General features: G+C 44.2%; 1 protein-coding gene across 3 annotated transcripts in view; it reads right to left on the bottom strand.

The window, feature by feature from the left end:
• Positions 1-8593: 8593 nt before the first annotated feature.
• Positions 8594-24939, bottom strand: part of Ccdc77 (coiled-coil domain containing 77) — a 38083-nt gene continuing 21737 nt past the window's right edge. For all 3 annotated transcript variants that reach the window (XM_087904310.1, XM_087904309.1, XM_048444365.3), the window contains 5 exons: positions 18498-18646; positions 14835-15054; positions 11662-11787; positions 11416-11568; positions 8594-9960 (listed from right to left, as the gene is read on the bottom strand). In XM_087904310.1, the coding sequence (XP_087760436.1) occupies positions 9814-9960; positions 11416-11568; positions 11662-11787; positions 14835-15054; positions 18498-18646 (795 nt within the window). In that variant the 3' untranslated portion in view covers positions 8594-9813. The remainder of the gene's footprint in view (positions 9961-11415; positions 11569-11661; positions 11788-14834; positions 15055-18497; positions 18647-24939) is intronic.

Below are 24939 nucleotides of genomic sequence, written 5' to 3'. Positions count from 1 at the left end.
ATGGCTGACACTTCTAGGTTCCAGGGCCACACATGTGTGGACAAGCCCTCAGGCAGAAGTGCCTAATGGCCCCAGAAATCTTAAAGGACCTCATGTGACCCATGTGCAGTATGATTGCATCATCTACATATGATGTAGCTGTGTGAACCCTTGCACGCATGCGTGAGCTCTGTCATCTGCATATGACGTAACCACGCCATGCCCCTGTGCACATAGGCTAGGCAGCTCTTAAAAGCTGGAGGCACCATCATCAGATCTCTCTCTCTCTCTCTCTCTCTCTCTCTCTCTCTCTCTGCACACTGACTTCCCTAAGCCTGTACATGCCCCCTCTAATAAACTCCTAAGTAGGATTGTTGCAGGATCTGTGTTTCTTTCTCACTCGCACCAGGTAATTTCATTGGTGCAGTGAGACTCTGAAGGCTCTCCTGCCTGGAGCCCCTCTCCTGGGGTCGGGATCCGGAACTGGGTATTTTTCCACAACAACCATGTGTTCCATCTGCCTGAGCATGATTTCTATGCACACCACCGGCTTCAGTTGGTGAGTTTCCCCATTCTGGTCAGCTTAACCATTTCTCCAAACCCAAGGAATCAACCATTGAGCTCCCAGAAATCTTCTGGTGTTCCTAGAAATGGGGGGGCAGCCCCCAACCACGGCCTTTATGGCTACAGTCGAGCCCTTTGCTGACATTCATCTCTGGATTGCTTCCCTTAGCTAAAATCTTGCTTGGATGACCCAGGGTCAGACCTCCTACAACTGCGGGCCCGGGGTCCCTCAGATTTTTCTTTCTCCTTCTTTTCTTTTTGTTTCTTTTCTTTTCTTTTCTTTTCTTTTCTTTTCTTTTCTTTTCTTTTGGATCACTCATCAGTGGTCCTCGCCATGGCCTCTCTGGCTTCTGAGTTGCCCCGACCAGAGTCAGTTAGGCTTTAACACCCCGCTTGTAGGTAGAGGACGCTTTCCTACAAGCCCTGCCGTGTTTGCTGCCATCACACCCCGCCTATAGAGGGGAGATGTCCCCCTATAAGCCTTGTGGTGTTGCCATTTTCGTGGCTTTTCACAGTTTCAGCTATGGGTAGCAAGCCATCCAAGACCATCAATCCAGCCTCCCCACTGGGATACCTTTTAGAGGCCCTGAAACCCCAAGCCTTAATGCCCTACCTACAGATTCTCACACTTGTCCATCTTTGTTCAAAAAAATGGCCTTGTTACAATTTAGATAACAATTTAAAGTGGCCGCCTAATCGCACCTTTGATCCTGATATTCTATGGGAGTTTTCTAACTGCTGTCAGCGCACATGCAAATAGGAGTTTCCTTATATCCAAGCCTTTTACTATCTAAGCTCCAAGCCTAAGCCCTCTGTCCTTGTTCATCTGCTCGCATGTTCCTGGCTAAACCATCTGAGCCAGAACAGTCCACTTCTGCTCTAGACTCAGCTAATGTATTCCCACCTCTTTGACCTCAGCAGGCAGCTACCCCTGTTCCTTCAGCTCCTGCTCTGGACCCCACTAAGGAATCCACACCTTCCCGACCTCAGTAGACAGATACTTCCTCTCCTTTACTTCCCGCTGCCTCGCTACCTCCCTCCACTTGCACCCACGCTGCACAGGCTCCACTGCCCTCTTCAGCTCTCTCTCTCCCCCAATAACTACTCCATCAGCCCCGCTGGATCATTCTTCCTTTCCGGTGCCTGGCTACAGCAACCACCCGGCTCTGGCACCCACCTTTACCCCTCCTCTCACACACTCACATGCTGCTATGGAACCCAACCCTGACCAAACCAAGCCAGCTGCAGTTCTCCCATTGTGAGAGGTGGATGGATTGGTTAGGGTACACGTTCCTTTCTCCCCCAGAACTCTCCCATATAGAACACAATTTGGGGTCCTATACATCTAATTCTACCTCTTTCATAAAGCAATTCCAATGTATTGCCCAGTCTTACAATCTCACCTTTCATGATATCTATATGATCCTATCTAATAACCTACTTCCTGAAAAGCGCAGGCAAATTTGGGAGCAGTCCTGACTACATGCAGATGAGGTTCACCAAACACATGCCGAGCAGGAACCACAACAACCCAGGTAGAATTTTAGTTAGGGACCAGTTTTTGACTTGCCTCCTGGCAGGTCTCTCTGTAAGGATGCCCTGAAGCCAGTAGACTATAGTAAGCTCTTAGAGGTCATTCAAGATAAGAAGGAAAATCCTTCTGCATTTTTGGACTGCTTCACTAAAGCCCTGTTACAACATACTAACTTAGATCCAGAAACCACGAAAGGCAGATAGTTAGTTACTCATGACTCATTTTTCTTCTCAGTGCTACCCTGACATTAAAGCTAAACTTAGACGTTTGGAGAAAGGTCCCTTGACCCCACAGGCAGAAGTCTTAGAGTTGGCTTTTAAGGTGTACCATGCGAGGAATGACAAAGCCTGCAATCATCACTGTCATGTGCTACCCACAGACCTGCTCTGACCAGCCGAGGCAACAGACCGCCTGATCCGTGCTGCTCCCTTGCCCCTTACCCCCACAGGACTTGAGAATCGCCAGGCCCGTGTTTCAAATGTGGTTGAGCTGGCCACTGGGCCCAAGCATGCCCTAATCCTCATCTTGGTCCCACGAGACATTGTCCAAGATGCCATAGGAAGGTCATTGGGCAGTCAATTGTCCTCATGCACATCATGGCATGGAGACATCAATCTCAGAAAATTCCCAAGTTGACCTTCTAGGTCTGGCCATGGATGAGTGAGCCTGCCCAGGCACCTTTGACCACAACTGTCATCTGTAACGGGGAGCTATGGGTAAACATCATGGTATCAGGATGGCCCATCTCTTTTCTCTTGGACACTGGAGCCATATACTTGGTACTGAGGGAATTCTGGGGGCCTACCTCTCCTTCTAGTTCCCCTATTGTCGGGGTCAGGGGACAGTTTATCTCCCTCAGAAGCCCCCACCATTTAACTGTGTCTTTAGGGGTATTTATCTCACTCATTCATTTTTAGTCATGCCAACCTGCCTGGTACCTCTTATGGGAAGAGATTTTTTAGCAAAAGTAGGAGCTTCCATTTCATTTGCTCCTTCCATTCACCTTACCCCAGCTCACCAACAGCTCCTCTCCTCCTCCTTCTAGCCCCCCAACCTCCCAGCTCCAATATGTCTTTTCCTCTAGCAGCCTCTCAGGTCGATCCCCAAGTCTGGGACACCCAAAAGCCCTCTGTTGCTAAACACCATTCCCCCATAGTTATCCAATTACAAGATCCTACTAAGTACATTACCTAAGCTCAGTACCCACCTTTCTCCAGAGACTTAGGGGACTTAAGCCTATTATTCTCTGACCTTCTAAGAAAAAGCTACTTCACCCCACCTCTTCTTCCTTTAACACTCCTATACTTGCTGTTAAAATACCTAATGGAACCTATTGCCTGGTTCAAGACCTCCAGCTCATTAACTCCACAGTGGTCCCTCTTCATCCTGTAGCCTAACCCTTACACACTTCTGTCCACTGTCCCCCCAGGAACCTCCCACTTCTCAGTTCTAGATCTTAAGGATGCTTTTTTTCTCTATTCCTCTCAGCTCTCAATCTCAAAATATCTTTGCCTTCACCTGACTGACCCTGACACTCACCTCTGCACACAGCTCACCCGGACCGTCCTTCCCCAGGGATTCCAGGATAGCCCACACCTATTTGGTCAGGCTTTAGCTTCTGATCTCTCACTGTTCCTGTCAAAAAGAAGCTGGACTTCACCACTCAGAGCTGGGCACCCTGCATACGTGCTTTAGTGGTTGCTGAGCTTCTTATTCGAGAGTCAAAGAAACTAACCTTTGGGTCGCCCACCACTGTCTTCTTCCAACACAATCTGTCCCATTTCTTAACTTACAAAGACTTACAAATCTTACCCCCTTCCCAAGTTCTTTTCCTCCAGGTGGCACTGGTCAAAGATGTCACACTCATTTTTCAATCCTGCCCTCCCCTTAATATCTCCAATCTCCTACCTCAACCTAACATTAATTATTCCCCATCTCATTCCTACACAGAAACCTTAAAGAATCTATTGTCCCACCCCTCACATATACAGGAGGGCAAACTGTCCCAGGCCACTTATACCTGGTACACAGATGGCAGCTCCTTTTTATGTGAAGAGACCCATAGAGCAGGCTATGCCGTAGTATCAGATAATGGGATAGTGGAGGCACAGGCACTCCCTGCCCTTACCACTAAGCAGCAGGCTGAGTTAATAGCCCTTCCCCATGCCTTCCATTAGCAAAGGGATAATCTAAATGTTTACAGACTCTAAATAGGCCTTTCATATCCTCCTGTCTCACACAGCTATCTAGAAGGAGTGTGGGCTTCTTACACAAAAGGAGGATCCATAACTAACTCAGGTTACATTATAGACATGTTAAAAGCCTCCCATCTCCTGAAGGCTATAGGAATTATTCACTGTCAGTCTTATCAGACTGGCAATTCCATTATTTCCAAGGGAAATAACTGGATAACTGGGCTGACCAAGCAGCTAGAACAGCAGCATTCCAGAGCCCAAACCTACCTCAATCACCTCAGGGGGTTCATACAGTACAGCCCACATTTTCAGACACCCCGACACCTGGCAAATTCTGTCCTACCTATATCAGCTCTTTCATCCTAATAGCAAATAATAGCAAAGCTGCTTCACTTTGTCAAGGCTCACCTCCAACCCACCCCTGAGAACGTAAGAGTTCTTCTTTTTTTTTTTTTTTTTTTTTGAGCCTGTTCTGGAACTAGCTCTTGTAGACCAGGCTGGCCTCAAACTCACAGAGATCCATGTGCCTCTGCCTCCCCAGTGCTGGGATTAAAGGCATGCGACACCACCGCCTGGCCCGAATTTAGAGTTCTTTCTTTTTTCACAGTCTAGTGGGGGACAGAGGGTGTGTAGCAGAGAGGGTGCTATTGAGTTTTAAATTTATAAAAATTTAAACTTTATAAATTTCCTGTGTAATCAAATAAACCTTCTTATGAATGGATGGTGAAGAGGGATGACGTCCAGTGCAGGAGAACATCTGCTTCAATATCATGTGACTTCCGCAAAGGCAGTGATGTGGTTCTGCACAGATGCTACCTTTTCCAAAGGGCTGTCTACTCAAAGAATGTTCATCATCGGCACCCGGGCCACACTGTCCCTGTGCGTGTGCCCACTTTCTGGTTGTCTTTCTTTGAAATTATTTACCATGCACACAACCAGAAATACTGCTATAGATGTTCCAACTAGAAAGCCCGCTATCACATCCGACCAATGATTTCAATATTCTACTACTCTATTGAGTCCAGTAAGAAAGGCCAAACACATTAATCCCAAGCATAGAACAGGTTTAGCAAGTCTGGTGCCTTTGGCTTTGATAGTGTTCGCAACATACATCGTACATACATGGCAGCATAGATGCTGAGGGCAGCTTCTTTTGATGGGAAGGTTTTCCTTGCTCACGTGATGACCCAACTTAGAATTCTTAAAAGCTATCACTGCCTCTTGTAAAATCTGTCAAAAGTCAGATCCCAAAACCAAATATCGTAGCTTCCCCTTTCCCACCCACCAGGCCAGGGGGTCCCTTCCAGGTACTGACTGGCAGCTCAATTTTACTCATATGCCCACAGTCAGATGAGGTAAATATCTCCTGGTTTTGCTGAACACCATGTCTGGGTGGATTGAAGCGTTTCCCACCACTAACAAGAGGGCCCAGACAGTTTCCAATGATCGTCTCCAAGAAATCATCCCCCAGTTTAGAATCCCAATCTCTCTTCAGTCAGATAATGGCCCAGAGTTTACCTCCCAGATCTCTCAAACTTTATCTAAGGCTCTTAACATTCCCAGGCATTTTCATATCCCATACCATCCTCAGTCTTCAGGGAAGGTAGAACGAACTAACCATTCCTTAAAAAATGTTCTTGTTAAGATGTCACAGGAGCTTCACCTCGACTGGGAAAAACTTTTGCCTCTGGCCCTTCTAAGGCTTAGGGCTCTTCCCAAAGGCCTCCCTTTTCATCTCGCCCTTTGAACTCATGTATGGGCGGCCAGTTTTAACACCCAGCCTCTCACCTAGAACCTCTCCCCTTCCTGATCACCTGCTTACACCGCTGTTAACCCATCTTTGCTCCCTATTGTGGGATTTTACCAACTACTAATTACCTCAACCATGTGCCAGTTCATGCCCACCGCTGACTAAAACAGGAGAGCATGTCTTTCCCCTAGACCAATGCCCCTCACCCCTTTCCCCTAAATGGCAGGGCCTCTTTAAAGTAATTCTTGTAACTCCCACAGCGGTCAAGTCAGGGGACTCTCTCATTGGATCCACCTGTCTCACCTTAAACTTTTCACTCTTCCAGCTCAAGATACCCCCTCGTATACGGTAACCCAAACAGGGCCCTGCTCCCTTAAGTTCCAGAGGACACCAAGATCAGTCACTTTTTCTCCAGTTCCAGAAAAATAAAAGTTTCATCACTACTCAATCCTCCTATGCCAAAACTCCATATACTCTCCCTCTTCCTCTTTCTCCTATCTGCTTTACCAACTTCTCCATATCTCCAATGTCATATTTAAATTTCCAGCTAACCACTCGGCTGTTATTACAGGGACCATCATTAAACATAGAGCTGGGGATGCAAGGATTGCCAGAAGCCCAGGTGGTAAGAAACAATAACGAGCTTGGGGACATTCACAGCCCCAGACTCCAAACACTCACAAAACAGACTTTAACATACAGGTTCATCACTGCCTGCAGCAGTGTCTCCTGGATGTTAGGTAATACCATGATGCTAAAGAGAACAAGTGCCTTAAGATTTGCTTTAGGTAAAACATTGAGGGGGTTGAATAATTCCCCTTTCTAATAATTTCCCTTTATTTCCCCCCTCTTCCCCACCGTCTTCCATTCTAGCACTATTACCAGTGTAATCATAAGCTTTTAATATGTCTAAAATTTATTTCTTTTAAAATATTTTTTTTCATAAGCTCCAGGGAGCCAATTGGACCTAACTAAATGGACCAGACTTGCCCAGAATAAGTATCATTTAATTCTTCCCTTATCATTCCTGGTCTTGGGAACTCCTGGGAAATTCCCTTCTCCACTCCACCCGCCCCCCGCCAAAAAAAAAAAAGCCCTCTATCTACCATCTTGGGACTCTCCTCCCTTAATCACCGGGATCTAAAATTTAATCCAGACATAATTTTCTGCCTTTCCAGCATCTTGTGAGGTCTAAGCTACCAGTCAGCCAGTTCCACAGAGCTCAGTAAAAAACACAAAAGTAATCAGCCACCCCAGGACGTGGTCAAGCATCTCAACTCTCCGATACCCACAAAGTCACATGAAGCGGTCACAAGAGACCTTATGACACCCCATTCCAACTCATTAAAGACTCCAAACTCCCCAAATTTTTATAATAAACAAAAGGGTGGAATGTTATAATTTCAGTCACAATAAAGCTGACACTTCTGGACTCTAGGGCCATGCATGTGCAGACAAGCCCTCAGGCAGAAGTGCCTAATGGCCTCAGGGATGTTAAAGAGCCCCGTATGACCCACATGCAGTGTGGTTGCATCATCCACGATGACTCAGCTAAGCCCTTGTGTGCATGTGTGGTTGCATCCACATATGACTCAGCTAAGTCCTTGCATGCATGTGTGAGCCCTGTCATCTGCATATGATGTAGTCATGTCAACCCCTGTGTGCACATGTTAGGCAGCTTTTAAAAGCTGGATGCGCCCCCTCTCTCTCTCTGGGCACACCGACCTCACCAGGCCTGTACACTGCCCCCCCCCAATAAAGTCCTAAGTGGGTTTGTTGCATGTTCCATACTTCCTTCTCACTCACGCCAGGTAATTTCAGGTACCTTTTGAGAATGGCCATTTTTGAGGGTCTCCCAGCTTTCCCTTCTGCTATTACTGCTGCTATCACAAGTTCAGGGCTCCCTTTCCAGCTCTTTAGTGTCTACTACATTTCTGACAGTTTCTCATCTTTCTTCAGATTGTGACCCAGAAACTCTGGTCTGCCATGCCTCATTGTTCTATGCCATTTGGATGTTCTTGTTCATTGTCTCCTCCTCCTATTATGCAGGTTCCAGAGTCATCGCACTACCTTTTTTCTTTTTTTTTTAAGAGACAAGGTTTCAGTATGTAGCCCTGGCTGGTCTGGCACCTGTTACATAGACTAAATTGGCTTCTAACTTGTAGTGACCACCCTGTTTCTGCCTCTGGAGTGCTGGGGTACAGGGATAAGGCACCAAGCTGGGCTTCTAATAGTAGTGGCCAATTATTGGAATCCAATTGAAACCAAAGCAGCGCTCACAGGTTAATTGTAACTGAGCGACTACTGTACTCCAGGTACCAGACTATATATTAAAAAAGATATAAATAAGGGCTGACAAGATGGCTGCCAAGTCTAACAACCTGAGTTATCCCAACCCACACAGGTGAAGGAAGAGAACTCCCTCAAGTTGTCCTTTGGCCTCCACAAATGCAGTAGCACTCACCAATTCCACCCTAAATAAATAAATTGAAAATAATTTTTAAAAAAGAAAGTAAATCGAGATAAACACTTATACAAGGGATAAGCCTAAGACATTGTGGAACACAGAAATATTTTAAACTACACATTTTATTTAAAATACATACTTTGAATCATGTTTTTTAAAAAAGTATCATTTTGGTTTTGTACTCTCTAATTAAAGTGGCACCCTTTTCCTGATGACCATTTTTACTGAGAGCACAGGCTGTACTGCCTCCTGGTGGTGGTCACTTGGAACATGCTCACAATACAGCTGCACAGCTAAGTAAGTGCCAGGATGCATGTCATTTACCGCCTCCTCCCCTCCTGCCAGGAAGGAATGCCATCAATGAAGCCTTTGATTCAGCAGGAAGCTCACTCTCCTACTGACACTCAACCAAGCTCAGCAAAACATCTCTTTCTGAGTTTTTGTCATCTTTCTTCGTTTTGTTTTGTTTTGTTTTTTAGACATGGTGTCTTATAGCCAGGCTATAACCATATAGCCATTTGAACTTCAGACCTTCCTACCTATACCTTCCTTCAGTGTTGATTATAGGTGAGCCACTAAGACTGGCTTTATGTAGCTTTAGGGACAGAACCCAGGGTTCTGCATGCAGAATAAACACTTCACCAGCTAAGCTACATCCCACCTCTGCCCTTTTATTTAGTTTTATTTTATGTGCATTGGTGTTCTGTCTGTGTGTATGTCTGTGTGAGGGTGTTGGAAGTCTCAGAACTAGAGTTACAGACAGCATGTGCTGCCATATGGGTGCTAGGAGCTGAACCCGGGTCCTCTGGAAGAGCAGCCAGTGCTCTTAAATACTGAGCCAACTCTCTAGCATCCCCATGACTGTCTTTTTAAAGAGAGAAAAGCCTGTCAATATATAAGAGTAGGAATGTCTCCAAGTAATCCAGGCTATAGTTCAGATACCACAACAGTGAAACAGCAAGGTTGGTGCAAGTGCAGCCTTTCACCATCCCATTGGTCACGGTTATTTTCTTTCTGTCTTTCTTTTCCTTTCTGGGTTTGATGTTTTGTTTTTGATTTTTGGAGACAGGGTTTCACTAAGTAGCCTTGGATGGCCTAGAACTTACTATGTAGACCAGGCTGGCTTTGAACCACAGAGCTACCTGCCTCTACCTTGAATTTGTGGCAGTCCTCCTGTCTCTGCCTCCAAAGATGAGTTATCATGCCCTTAACACCACCCTTATAGAAATAAACACCACTGCTCTGGCCAACCCCATGCCCACTGCCTGGGAACAGGTGACCGTGCCTCAGGAAGCAGGAAGCTGACCTCCCTAGAAAGTGGTCGTCAACACAGCCTGAGTTCGTTCTCCAGACCGAACACCTTGGACTTGAGGTTCTTCAGCTCCCCCTGTATCTTATGTGCTCTTCTATTGCTGTCACGAACTTCACACAGAATGGCAAGGTCCTGGTTTCCCTGGCTATTCACTGTTGCCTACAGAGTTCAGAAACAAGAAAAAAAAGAAGAATTATGCTAAGGGAGAGAAATCAAGTCACAAAAAAACAGGCTTTGCTGGCTTTTTTTTTAACCTATGATAAATGCAATCCTAAATTCTCCAGTGACTAATATTAATAATGAAAATGTTTAATTAGTCTAAGTGTTTTGGAGAAGATGCAGAACATCCAGAGTTCACGGTCATCCTTGGCTATCTAGGCGACATGAAACCATCTCAGAAACAAAAACAAGCAAAGCAAAAAGGCAGGGAAGCTCTGGGATAGCGATGAACAACTAACAGCAGGCAAAAGAGCACCACAGCACTGATAAGATCACTTGGTGGGTAGCAGAGGCACTTGCCACCATGCCTGGGAATCTGAGCAGGACCCCAGGAGCCACAGGGTGGAAGGAGTGAACTGACTTCCACAAACTGTCCTCTGACCTCCACACATGCACACGGCATACATACCTGCACACAAAAATAAATCAATGGTAATAATAGCAAGACCAATATATAATATTCTTGGTAACTTTGCCAAAAATGATAGAAAGCATTTCTTTTTGTCTTCTATCAACTTTGTTTAGAACATAGGAACTATTTAGGACTTATGGTGACTGTTAAATCTCCACCAAAGCAACAAGATATTAGATACTAAACGGTTTCTAGGAAAGTACATCATTACTCAGTTATTTTCCCCACTATAAAAACAGACAATTTTGAGAAAGTCAGTGTCTATGTGCGCTCAGCCATGTCCTCGAGTGAAGGCCAGAATGACATCAGACTGTCCTCTGTCACCCTCCACGGTCGTTCTTTTGTTTTATTTCTGAGACAAGGCCTCACTATGCAGCCCTGGCTGCCCTGGAACTTGCTATGAGGACCAGACTGGTCTTGAGTTCAAATTTGCAGAGATCCTCCTGCCTCTGCCTCTGCCTCTTGAGTGCTGGAATAAAGGTGTGTGCCTGAGACATGGTCTGCAGGGAACCTGGAGGTCACGGCTTTGGCTACACTGGCTGGCAGCACATCCCTGGTGTCCTCCTGTCTTCATCTCTCCGCACTGGGTTACAGATGTGTGTCTGTGTTTGGATTTCACGTGGTGCCAGTGATTTGGACTCAGGTCATAATGCTTGCACAACCAGCAACTTTACTCAATGGGCAGACTGAAATCTTTTAATCTAGTTGAATTGAGAGGGATGGTACTTTGTAAGTTTAAATCTGCTTTCCCAACAGGGTGCTCCTGTTGAACTGATGCACAGAGGAGTCAAGGATTCAAGGATACTTATCTGTTGCTGTCCAAGTAAGGACTCAGTATGTCCTTCTGGGTTTTGTTCAGTGTCATGGCCTTCTTGTTCTCTCACACACCCTCCTAACCTTGGCCATCCATCTGAGAAGCCCTCCTGACCATCTTTCTACACTCCTACCCCCCCTTTCCTTTCCTAACTCAGAAGCAAAAATACCTTATAGAGCATTTGTTCCAGATCTTTCAGCTTCTGCCGAAGAGCCTTAATGTCTGTCTTGAAGCCTTCTACTTCCAGGGCACGCCGATGCTCCAGGGCCTCATAGCGTTTTGTCATTATCTGTAGGCGCCGACCCATCTTGTTGGAGCGGTCCTGAATGGGGGATGAGGAGTTTATGAAGAGGAGAAAAGTATTCCCCAGAGCTGTCTGCATGTCCACTAGTCACACGTGTGAGAGCTTACATACCTTGAAGATTTCTCTTCTCACTCCCTCCTCCTCCCGGATTTGAGCAAGTTCCTCTTCTAGGGAAATGCACTGTTCTTGGTACATGCTGGACAGCCTTTTTTCTTGTATTAGCTTATCTTTTAGAGACTGTAGGCCAAAGTGGTAAAAAGGTTTAATATTCAGCACTATAATAATTAGTTAGTTCTTTTTTAAAAAATTCTATTTGTCTTTATTTTATGTGCATTGGTGTTTATGTATGTCTGTGTGAGGGTGTGGATTCTGGAGTTACAGACAGTTGTGAACTGCCATGCGGGTGCTGGGAATTGAACGCAGGTCCTCTGGAAGAGCAGTCAGTGCTCCTAACTGCTGAGTCACCTCTCCAGCCCCTTCAGGTAATTAAAATAACACTGTGGTAAAGAAGGGAGGGAAAGATTTCCAGAGCAAATGTGCACACAGATATGAAGAGATACCCAGGGCCCTGCCATGTCTCTACTTTCCTCTCAAGTATACATAAGTAGATATTCTCAAGATAAAACAACCCAGGTGTCCTAGTTAGGGCTACAATTGCTGTAATGAAACACCATGACCAAAGCAACTTGGGGGAGAAAAGGTTTATTTGGCTTACACTTCCACATCGTAGTCCATCCCTGAAGGAAGTCAGGGCAGAAGCCTGGAGGCAGGAGCTGATACAAAGGCCATGGAGGGGTGCTGCTTACTGGCTTGCTCCTTACGGCTTACTTATCCTGCTTTCTTACAGAACTAGACTACTAGCTCAAGGTGTCCCCACCCATAATGGGATGGGCCTTCTCACATCAATCATGATTAAGAATGCCCTAAAAGCTTGTCTACAGCCCTTTTTTTTCTTTTTCTTTTTCTTTCCGAGACAGGGTTTCTCTGTGTAACAGCCCTGGTTGTCTTGGAACTTGCTTTGTAGACCAGGCTGGTCTCAAACTCAGTGAGATCCACCTGGCTCTGTCTCCCAAGTACTGGGATTAAAGGTGTGCATCACCACCGCCTAGCCCTACTGCCCAATTTTTATGGAGGCATTTTCTCAATTGAGATTCCCTCTGCTCCCCTCCTCATATCTGGTAATTCTAGCTTGTGTCAAGTTGACATAAAACTATCCAGCACACCAGGTGTGGTGCTCATGCCCTGTGTTTCTAGCACTCTGGAGATGGAGACAGAAGGACCGGGAGTTCAAGGTCATCCTCAGCTACAGTCAATTAAAAGACAACCCCAGGCACACAAGACCCAGTTTCAAAAAATAAAAGTATTTTTGGCTGAGAAGAACCACAAAATGAAGCTCAGAATTTAAGTAAGACATTATGCGTCGTAACTCTGAAAATAAGAAACATCAACATGTATTATACATGCTCCATGGAAGAGACAAAAAAAACAATCCTTCAAAACCTTAATCAAGCCAGCAAGACAGCTCAGCATTAAGGCACTTGCCATGAAGCCTGGGCCCCACGTGGTGGGAGGAAAGAACTGACTCCTGCGAGTTCTCTGATCTCTACATTCATGTCATGGTATGTTCATGCGTCACAAGAGTTATACACACACATGCACAAACATAACACAGAAATAAATTCAATTTTTAAAACCAAAAAACCAAAACACCAAATCAGATCTATATACAAGTGACATCTGTAATCCAGCTACTCTGGAGGCAGACGGAAGGTTACGGGAGCCCAGGAGTTCACGCTTAGCCTAGGAAACAGCAATGAACCTCCTACTCAAAATAATAAGCTGGTATGGTACAGCACACACCCAGAATCCCAGCACTTGGGATTCCAGCGCTCAGGAGGCAGAGGCAAGAAGATCAGAAGTTCAAGGCCATCTTCAATTGTACAGCGAGTTGAAAGCCAGCCTGGTTACTTAAAATCCTGTCTCAAGAGGCCAAGAGGAGATTACTGATAACCTTCACATCCAGTTATGTTACTTCCTTATACAACCTTTCCAAGACATAACCGTTAGACCTATGCTTATGTTCCTGCACAGCCATCTATGGTCGATTTCTGCCAGCACCTCCAGGGCTTGCATATCAGTTCCTCCTTGTTTTTTTTTGTTGTTGTTGTTTCTCTCTCTCTCTCTCTCTCTCTCTCTCTCTCTCTCTCTCTCTCTCTCTCTCTCTCTCGGCACTAAGTATTAAACCTAGGACCTTGTATGAGCTACCAGTGAGCTACAGTCAGCCCTCCCTTCTCCTTGTTTAGTTCCCAACCATGCCCCTCCTTTTCCTCAAACATATTCCATGGACTTTAAACTTTTACCCTCTGCCAGGAATGCCCTTCCCATAATCTATACAGCAGGCCTCAGCAAAAACACCAGACTTAAGAGGGTGTCCGTAGGTCCCCTCTAGGGGGTTCCAACAAGTAATACAATTGTTACTTAATTCTCTTATTAATATGAAATTACTTGATAAACTATGATTTTCCTTGTTCACTAAAATAGAAAGACAATGAGAAAAGGTTCTGTCTACTTTACACAGTGCTGTCCCCAGAGTCCAGCCCATTTGCTGAATTAGGAAATGAAGTGTTAGCCGAGCAGTGGTAGTGCACACCTTTAATTCCAGCACTTGGGAGGCAGAGGCAGGCGGATCTCTGTGAGTTCGAGGCCAGTCTGGTCTACAAGAGCTAGTTCCAGGACAGGTTCCAAGAGCCACAGAAACCCTGTCTTGAAAAACCAAAATAAATAAATAAATAAATAATTTAAAAAAGAAGAGTTTATCAGGAAATGAAGTGTAATATTTTTGTTTTCTTTTTGAGACTGGGTCTTACTCCATAGCCTGGTCTTGAATTCTGTCTAGCTTTTATCCTCAAATACCATCATGATCAGTTACTCTTTGTTATCTATTTCATGATGTCATTGCTACTTAGCTTCACAAACTGAATGGATCTTATATAACAATGTACAGGTCTTTGAAATTCTCCAAGTCTCTGACAGGGTCTTATGTAGCTCAGGCTGGCCTCAAACTCACTATTTAGCCAAGGATAACCTTGAATTTGTGGTCCTCCTGTTTCTAATCTCCCAAATGCTGGGATTAGAGGCATGAGCCATCACAGCTGGTTTTATGCAGTGCTGGGGATCAAACCCCGGGTCTCTGCATACTATGCAACATTCTATTAACCAAGCCTCAACTCCAACCGCAAGGAATTCTGAGCTTTTCAACTCTTCCGGGAAAACCACGACATTACCTTAATATACTCGTTCTGAGTCTGATGACTCTCGTGGAAGACGGGAATAACTTTTCCCAGCTTATCTTCTTTCTTCTTACACTGCGCTCTATACTGCTTAATCTTTGACAGCAAGCGGTCTTTTTCAAGCATCCACACCTTCTCTTTACTTTGGTTTTCAAATCTTAGTTGTAGAAAGTCTTTGGTGCTCTCATAGAGCAGTTCTTGGGTGTGATGGAGACTATGAAAACAAGAACCACTGTGAGCATGAAGATGCTCACACTGCGTAGCTGAAATACAAGGCTATTCCAAAAGAGAAGTACAGCTTCTTTAAAAATTGGACAGTATGAACTCCCGAACAGTGGCAGCTTTAAAAAGGCACACAGTCTGATCACTGATGGTCTCACATGCTCTCTTAGGCAGTGTGTTGTGCCTACCACGGTCCCTGGTCCGCAGACTCGTATCTACAGAAAGCTTCCTGAGGGTTAATTTGAGGGCTTGGGTTAGAGAGATGACAAACAGTGTATACATCGCCCATGTAAGTACGGACTAGTCCCGAGAAGCGACACAAGGAAGACCTGAGCCACGGTACTCTAACTGAGCACTAACTCCAGTTCTTTATTATTTTTTAAAGATTTATGTATTTATTTTATGTATATGAGTGCTCTATCTGCATGTATGACTTTATGCCAGAATTGGGCATCAGATCCCACTATAGATGGCTGTGAATCACCATGTGGTTGCTGGGAATTGAACTCAGGTCCTCTGGAAGAGCAGTCAGTGCTCTTAACTGATGAGCCATCTCTCCAGCCCATTCCATTTCTTAAGGATCAGAGGCAGCTTCACTTTTTTTTTTTAAAGATTTATTTATTTATTTATTATGTGTACAGTATTCTCAATATTCTGTCTGCATGAATGCCTACAGGCCAGAAGAGGGCACCAGATCTCATTATAGATGGTTGTGAGCCACCATGTGGTTGCTGGGAATTGAACTCATGACCTTTGGAAGAGCAGGTAGTGCTCTTAACCACTGAGCCATCTCTCCAGCCCTTTTTTTTTTTTTTTTTAAAGGCAGCTTCACTTTTGTTTATGCTATCCTCTGTGTGTCAAGTCCCTATACCAAAAATCTTCATTTTGGGGAGGGGCGGGGGCAGTGCTCTACCAGATCCTCAGCCCTCTCCCCTTTTAAAATGTTTATCTTTTATTTTTTTTTCTTAGGGACTTGCTAAATTGTCTAAGCTACCCTTGAGTTTCAATCTTCCTGCCCCAACTTCTTGAGCAGTAGTATTACAGGCACACACCACCACACCCAGCTGAATTCTTGTCCTTTTCTTGAGATCAGTTTCTCTATGAAGCATGTCAATGCTTTAGTCCATCTTAATTCTCTGTTCTCAAATCCTATATCAGTTTTAATTTGTACTGTCTTATAATTCAATATTTGCTTATATACTATGTCAGATTTTGAATGTCAACATGCATATTTTTCCTGAGCAAAAGATAAATGAACTTTTTCCTTGCCAACAGAACAAGGATAATACCAACTACTAGAAATACAAAAGCATTGGCTAGTCCTGATGACTGTTCTTGATACTGGGAATAAAAAAATGATGTTTGTCTTCAGAAATCGGCAACTTTATTGGGTTAACACCAACATCTAGAGAAGTACTACAGTAAATGATGCTGTTCTACTCAGGCATCTGTACTGGCCAGCCTTGGGGTCCTGACAGGACGTCCACAGTGGTAGCCACCAAGAGCACTTCCTGTGCACATTCCCTTTTAAAAGGTGAACCTTGCCCACCTCACGTCTCTTTCTCTTTCTTTCTGTCTCTCTTTTCTGCCACTCTTGTTCCACAGATCGGTCTTTTTGTCCCCCTCTCTGCTCCCTTTTCTGCACCTTCTCTTTCCTCTTCCAATAAACCTCCCATATGAGTTCTGTTATATGATGTGACTTCTCTTCACAGTGTTTTTAAATAAGTTACAGCAGATGCAATTGCCTGCAAGAGCATTAACTACCGTAAAGTAACCACTATAACTCCCTACTGATCGAACAATAGCTCTTTCCTAAGCCTTTTACAGGGCACTTAGGTAAGTTTTATGTTCACAATTACAAACTGGTTTGAAAGTATCCAGATTGAGGAGTAGGAGGGGGGATAAGAGAAAGAAAAGAGGGTGAGAATATAATCAAAATATATTATGTATATAAATGAAAATGCCAGAATGAAATACATTATTATGTATAATTTGTATAATTAATAAACACATTTTTATATTCGATAAATATTTGCATAATTAATGCTAAAAACTTTAAAATACCACAGCTGGACTGATGATGTGCTCACATACGAGAATACTTGTGTATGGTTCTAGGTGTAATACCAAACATCGCAAAAATAAATATCAGCAAAAGCAAAAAAGTAACACTCAAAGGACTGTCATTATCGGCCTAGGGTTCCAGGCTACTCAATACCTTAGGGTGATTCATCTAATCAAAGGACTGTTCATGACCTGATCAGGTCTGTACAATGTGAAGGATGGCTAGTTACATATGGGAAAACTAATATAAAATCACACACTATTCGGGACACTAGTGGGGCGATTTGGTAGCACATGCCTTTAATTCTAGCACTTGGGAGGCAAAGGTAAAGGCAAGTGGATCACTGTGGAGTTCAAGGCCAGCCTGATCTACAAAGAGAGTTCCAAGATAGCCTATGCTGTTAAACGGAGAAACCCTGTCTCAAAAAACCAAAAAGAAAGAAGAAAAAAAGGAAGGGATGAAGGAAGGGAGGCAGGGAGGGAGGCAGACTAATTGTTAGTAATCATTAGTCATGAAAATGTGGATTTGGTCTGAGTAAGTCTTTAGTTCAGTGATTACTATGGTTTAGTGACATGCTTACTAAAAACAATTGTTCCTTAAATTATTAGTCTGACAGAAGCACAAACTGAAATAAAGCAACACGGGAGGAGCTGAGGGTATAGGTGCCAGGAATTGAACTGGGGAACTCATCAAGAGCACTCTTAATTGCTGAGCCATCTCTCCATCCCCACAACTATTAATCTTTTCTTTTCAATAATTTATTTTTATTTTATGTGCATTGGTGTTTTGCCTGCAGGTATGTCTGTGTGAGGGTGTCAGATCCCCTGGAACTGGAGTTACAGACAGTTGTGAGCTGCCATGTGGGTGCTGGGAATTGAACCTGGATGCTCTGGAAGAGCAGCAGTCAGTGCTCTTAATTGCTGAGCCATCTCTCCAGCCTCACCCTCTACCCCACTTTTTCTCTTCTTCTTGATACTGGAGAATGAAACCATGGCTCAATACAGGGGATGCCAGGCCACTACCACTGAACTACATACCTAGCTGAAGAACTATTAACTTTTAACATGCATAGTGTGTACCTGTGTGAATTTATCTGCACAATGTACTTACTGAACACTTTTGGAGGCCAGAGGTGCTAGATTCCCCTGGAACTGGAGTTACAGAGTTGTGTGTGAAGGCTCAAAAATGAGGTTCTTTTGAAGAGGCTGGTCCCCCTGGCAGCTGTGAGTCACCTGATGTCCTGATGTGCATACTGGGAACCAAATCCAGGTCCTTTGCAAGAACAGTAAGTGCTCTTAACAGCACAGCCATCTCTTAAGCCATTCAGAAAAACAGGACACCTGTTAGAACCATAATTCTTGAGTCCTCACCTTTTGGTCAGCTCTTTGACTTTGTCTTGATTTCTCTGGTGCTGAACTTGTATCTCCTCAATTCGAATCCGTCTGTCTTCCATGAGCCCTTCAACTTGTTCTCTAGCAAGTTTTGCCTGCTCTCCCAGCTGTGCCTGAAGTGCTTCCACCTATAAGGCCAAGAAGAAAGAGTCAGTTACCATACCTGCTTCTACTACTTCAGATCTCTGAGGGTGAGTCCTTAAACAAAGTGAAATGGGTGGAGGAAAAAAGACAAAACCCCCAACAGCAGCAAAACAAACAGAAAAGTCTCAGTTTTGATTCTACGTGTAGGTGTATTGTACATGCCTGTGCTGTGTGCATAACTGCGTGTATACATGTGAGTGAGTAAAGTGTCCCATTCAATCACTCCCCACCTCCTTATCTCTTAAAACATGGTTTTAAGAAACTCACTGACCCTTGAGCTCACCAAGAGCCTAAGCTGAATAGCTAGTGAGTTCCAGCAACTGCCCTGTTCCTACTCCCCCAGTGGGGTTACAAACATTTGCTGCCAGCTGAGGACTTTTTCTTTGAATATATATTCTATTTATTTATTTGTTTGTTTTGGTTTTCCAAGGCAGGGTTTCTCTGTATAACATTCCTGCTTGTCCTGGAACTCACATAATAGACCAGGTTGGCATTGAACTCACTGAGATTCGCCTGCCCATAAAAGGATGTAGATTTTCTGTTCTGAACTTTTTTAAAAAAAGCTTTCTCAGGCTTGATCAATATCCCAAATTTCCCAGGGTCCCCTAAAGATATCATTGCCCCTATACAACAGGAAGCAGTCTAGAGAACACAATGTCCATTCCCAGAGGTGGTATGGTGGTTTTTGGTCATTCAGTGGATTATGAATGTTTGTCATCATTTAGGGGGGTTGGTAACAAATAGTTACTGGCCATGGTCAGTGAAAAAGTTAAATAAAGATTAGATTCATTGATCTCTTTCTGAAGGGAAAAAAAGGGGATATAGAGTGTGGAGGGCCGGACCACATTCTCCATTGCTTCTAGGAACAAAGGTAGAGATTGACCTCTGTGACCCCAAGGTGTGGCGGTACACGCCTTTAGTCCTGATGCCTGGGCGGCAGAGGCAGATTAACCTCTGTGACCTCAAGGCGTGGTAGTATACGCCTTTGGTCCCAATGCCTGGGAGGCAGAGACAGGCAGATCTCTGTGAGTTCAAGGTGATGTAGCACACGCCTTTAATCCCAGCACACGTGCTTGGTAACTCTCTACCGCTGCGTCCCTGCCTACTCCCGAGGCATCATCTGGGATAATGGGCAATGGACCAATCCAAGAATGACACGTCAGAAGCGAGGACTGTTTCCTTTATAAGGGCTGGGTTCCCCTCATTCGGGGTCTCCGCCTTGGAAGCTGATGCTCTCCCTCTCAAGAGGCATTAAAGCTTTACTGCAAAAGTATCCTAAGTGCCCCGCGTCGTTCTTGCTGGCGAGACAGTAGCGCGGGACAACTGGTGCCGAAACCCGGGACGCCGAGGGACCCCGACAACTGCTCGCACCGCCGGAGACCCCTTGGACACAAGGAGGATTCAAAACTGCAGGGTGTTTGCTCAGAGAGATATGACTATTCTTGGACTTTTCGGTTTTGGGCTTGACTTGTTTCCGCATTGGGAAGGTTTCGTAGGGGCCTTGCTACCTCTTTTAGCAGTCCTCTTATATTTTGCCAAAAATTGCTTAGAAGATAAATCCTGCCAGGCTGTTGTTGCGGACGGACAAAATATATTGGAGGAAGTCCAGGATAGCATATCAGAAACTGAATACAATGAGAGGTTAGGCGCGCCTACAAGAAAAAGAAATAAGGAAATTGGATCCCCCGATGGTTCTGAGAAAATTAAAATGGGGGAGAAGATTGACCTACAAGGTCAAAAGCTTTCTGATATCAATAATAAGAAAAAAGAAAAAACCAGTAGTTTATATCCTCTGCAGGGGCTTAAAGCTCTGCAAATTGAAAATGACCATGAAAATGAGCACGAGAGTTCTGGCTCAGGAGAGGAGGTAAAAGGACTAGATACAGAGGAGGAGGCAGAATTAGACAGCGGTAGGGCCATGAGGAAATCCCAAATGGCCCATCCGCCTCCTTACGAGCCGCGCCCTCCCCCAACTTCCCCTTCGGCGCCTCCTTATGAGGAACGCCTTGAGCCAAAGACCTTTTCATTTATGCCTGACAAGGTCAAAAGAAAGTTACACCTGGCCTTCCCTGTTTATAAAGGGGAAAATGGGCGAATACATGCGCCTATGGAATACAACCAAATCAAGAAATTAACAGAGTCAGTCAAAAAATATAAAATAACGGCTAATTTTACCTTAGCCCAATTGGACAGATTGGCCTCGTCTGCCATGACTCCAACAGACTGAAAAACAGTTACAAAAGCGTCGCTCAGCAACATGGGTCAATATTTAAAATAAAAAACGCTATGACACGAGGCAGCCCAGGAACAGGCCAGAGCTAACGCTCAGGCCTTAACTCCAAAACAACAACAATGGACATTTGACCTCCTAACTGGGCGAGGGCACTACGCCATGGCCCAGACAAACTACCCTTACGACGCCTACCGCCAAATAGCCGATACAGCTGTAAGAGCATAAAAAGCCTTAACAAAAAAGGAAGAAGGGAACACTCCGCTCACCAAGATTATACAAGGGACGCAGGAGCCTTTTTCAGATTTTATGGCAAAAATGACTGAGACAGCAGGACGCATTTTTGACGATACTGATATGGCCACGCCCCTAAATGAGCAGCTTGTCTTTGAGCAAGCCACGCAGAAATGCCATGCCGCCACAGCCCCTAAAAAAAATAAAGGACTACAGAACTGGCTCAGGGTCTATAGAAAACTAGGAGGACCCCTGACAAATGCAAGTTTGGCTACAGCCATCATATGATCACAAAGACGCCCTTTTAAAGGGCCAAACACAAGAGTTTGCTTTAAATGCGGAAAGCCAAGACACTTAAAAAGGGACTATAGGTCAGCAAAAAAGGAGAGAACGCCCCCTATACTTTGCTCACGCTATGATAAAGGTTATCATAGGGCAGAGCTCTGCCGCTCCGTTAGGGACGCCCATGGTAAGATCCTCCCACCATTAAAAAACCCACAAACTGATGATCCAAAAAACGGGATGGCGGGCCCTCGGTCCCAAGGCCCCCAAAAATATGGGATCAAGTTCGTCAGGGCAACGACCGAGGGACCCTCGGAGGCAAAACAAGGATGGACTTATATGCCTCCACCGACTTCTTATTGATGCCTCAAATGGGGATGCAGCCCGTCCCTATGCAGCTGCCTGAGCCCCTACCCCCTGAAAACATGGGCCTGCTTTTTGGACATGGCTCGCTTACCCTACAGGGATTAATCATCCACCCAGGTCTCGTTGATAGTCAGCACACTGCTGAAATACAAGCCCTATGCTCTTGCCCTAATGGAATTTTTTCCATCAATAAAGGAAACAGGATAGCTCAACTACTGCTTCTCCCGGCAGACATCTGCCAGAGGCCAAAAAATAAATTAATGGGGTCAACAGGACAGGACTCAGCCTACTTGGTTATTAGCCTTCACGATCGACCCAAACTGCCCCTTTGGGTCAATGATAAATACTTCAAAGGCATTTTGGACACCAGTACGGACAAAAATATTATCTCATCGCGCTGATGGCCGCGGTCCTGGCCCGTTACCGAATCGTCTCATGCCCTACAGGGCTTGGGCTACAATGCAAACCCCACCATTAGCTCCACCAGATTAACCTGAAAAACAGACAAAGGGCAATCGGGATATTTTACACCATATGTCCTCCCCCTGCCATTCAACTTATGGGGAAGAGACATGATACAGGACATGGAATTAACCTTATCTAATACATATTCATCTCAGGCCCAAGATATTATGATCAAAATGGGTCATAGGCCAGAAAGGGGCTTAGGTCACTCCCAGCAGAAAATACAGGAGCCAATAAATCCTAAACCTAATGTCGACAAACAGGGCCTGGGTTTTTCCTAGGCACCACTGGGACAACACGGCCCATACCATGGAAAACAGAGACCCCCATATGGGTTCCCCAATGACCACTTACTTCTAAAAAACTAGAAACAATAAATCAACTAATTAATGAGCAATTGGCTCTGGGACACATAAAACCATCCACCTCTCCATGAAATACACCCATTTTTGTCATTAAAAAAAAATCCAAAAGATGGCGCTTGCTACATGATTTGAGAGCCATTAATAAACAAATACACCTCTTTGGGCCTATACAACGGGGACTCCCGATACTTTCAGCTTTGCCCAAAAATTAAAGTCTGATAATAATAAATATTAAGGATTGTTTCTTTTCTATTCCATTACATCCTGCTGATAGGCCTCGCTTTGCTTTTACGGTTCCTTCAATTAATCATATAGAGCCTGATAAGCATTTTCAATGAAAAACCCTACCTCAGGGTATATGCCTCAGTCCGACCATTTGTCAGATGTTTATGCAGAAGGCTCTTAAACCGCTTCATAAACGGTTTCCATGTTTGCTCATGGTTCATTATATGGATGATATACTTATATGTCATGAGGACTTACAGATCCTAAAGGAAGCCTACCCACTGCTCGTTAAAAGTTTACAGCTATGGGGTCTTCAAATAGCCGCTAAAAAGGTCCAGATTACAGACACTGGCCAATTTTTAGGTTCTGTTATTCTTCCTAAAAAGATTCTGCCTCAAAAAATAAAAATTTATAAAGATAATTTACAAACATTAAATGATTTCCAAAAATTGTTAGGAGATATTAATTGGCTGCGACCGTTTTTAAAAATCCCCTCTGCTGATTTGAAGCCATTATTTGATATCTTGGAAGGGGATACTCATATTACCTCCCCTCGGGCTTTGACGCCGGCAACAGAGGCAGCCTTATTGCTAATAAAAAAATCCATTAAGGAGACACAGCTATGCCATATTGATGAGACTCAACCATTTGCTCTATACATGTTTAAAACAAGAAAGCTACCCACCGCTATGCTATGGCAGGACGGACCATTACTATAGATCCATCCACATGCTTCTCCTAACAAAAATATTGATTGATACCCCGCCACTATAGCTCAAATTGCCCTTAAAGGCCTTAAAATGTCTATTAGTCATTTTGACAAACACCCAGAGGTTATGATAATTCCCTATACCTCCTCTCAGGTACAAACTTTGGCCGCTGCCTCTGACGATTGGGCCATTTTGGTTACCACCTTTTCAAAAAAAATTGATAATCATTATCCTAAACACCCTCTACTGCAATTCACTGCATGTCATCTCATTATGTTTCCCCAAATTACATCTTTTGCTCCATTAAAAGACGGGATAACGATTTATACAAATGGCTCCAAAAATGATATAAAAGCCTATATTATCAATTCTAAAACATATATAAAAAACTTTTCTACCACCTCATCCCAGATGATAAAATATATAATGATTTTAGAGGTTCTTCAAAGATTTCCTTGTCCCCTTAATATTGTTTCTGATTCTGCCTATATGGTTAACGCTATTAAATTATTAAAAGCCACTAAAATTATAAAACCTACTAATACAATGACAGCTCTCTTCCAAAGGATACAGAAATACTTACTAAATAGGAAAACTCCATTTTTTTATCACACACATAAGGGCACATTCGGGGCTTCCAGGCCCAATGAATTTGGACAATGACCTGGCTGATCATGCTACACGGCTTGCTGCAATAGCTCTTGCCTCCCCGTTACAAACCGCTAAAACCTTTCATGATAAATTTCATGTTACAACTAAAACCCTGCACAAACGTTTTTCTCTTACCAGAAAAGAGGCTCGCGATATTGTAACCCAATGTCACAACTGTTGCCAGTTTCTTCCTATCAGACACACTGGCATAAACCCCAGAGGGATTACGCCCTTACAAATATGACAAATGGACATAACTCATATCACTGCCTTTAAAAAACTTCAATATATGCATGTGTCAATTGACACATGCTCTGACATTATTCATGCCACACCGCTTACAAAAAAAAAACCTCTTATGTCATTCAACATTGCCTTGAGGCATGAAATACTTGAAACAAGCCCACATCTTTAAAAACGGATAATGGGCCTGCCTATACTTCTCAAAAATTTAAACAATTCTATACACAAATGCAGGTCACCCACATTACAGGCCTGCCTTATAACCCCCAGGGACAAGATATCATAAAACAGACACATCACATACTCAAATCTTATCTACTTAAACAGAAAGGGGGAATATTGACAGAGCTGCCCACGACGCCAAGGGTGGCCATCGCCATGGCTCTGTTCACCATAAATTTTTTAAATCTGGATGATAATGGCCAAAATGCTACAACACGACATTGTTCGGATCCGCAGCGGCCCAAAGATTTGATTAAATGGAAAGATATGCTTTCTAATGAATG

This window comes from Myodes glareolus, chromosome 3 (assembly GCF_982192425.1).
Source record: "Myodes glareolus chromosome 3, mMyoGla1.1, whole genome shotgun sequence".
Classification (NCBI taxonomy): domain Eukaryota; kingdom Metazoa; phylum Chordata; class Mammalia; order Rodentia; family Cricetidae; genus Myodes; species Myodes glareolus.
The sequence above is the reverse complement of the archived record's forward strand: the minus strand, read 5'-3'. Positions and strand labels throughout refer to the sequence as shown.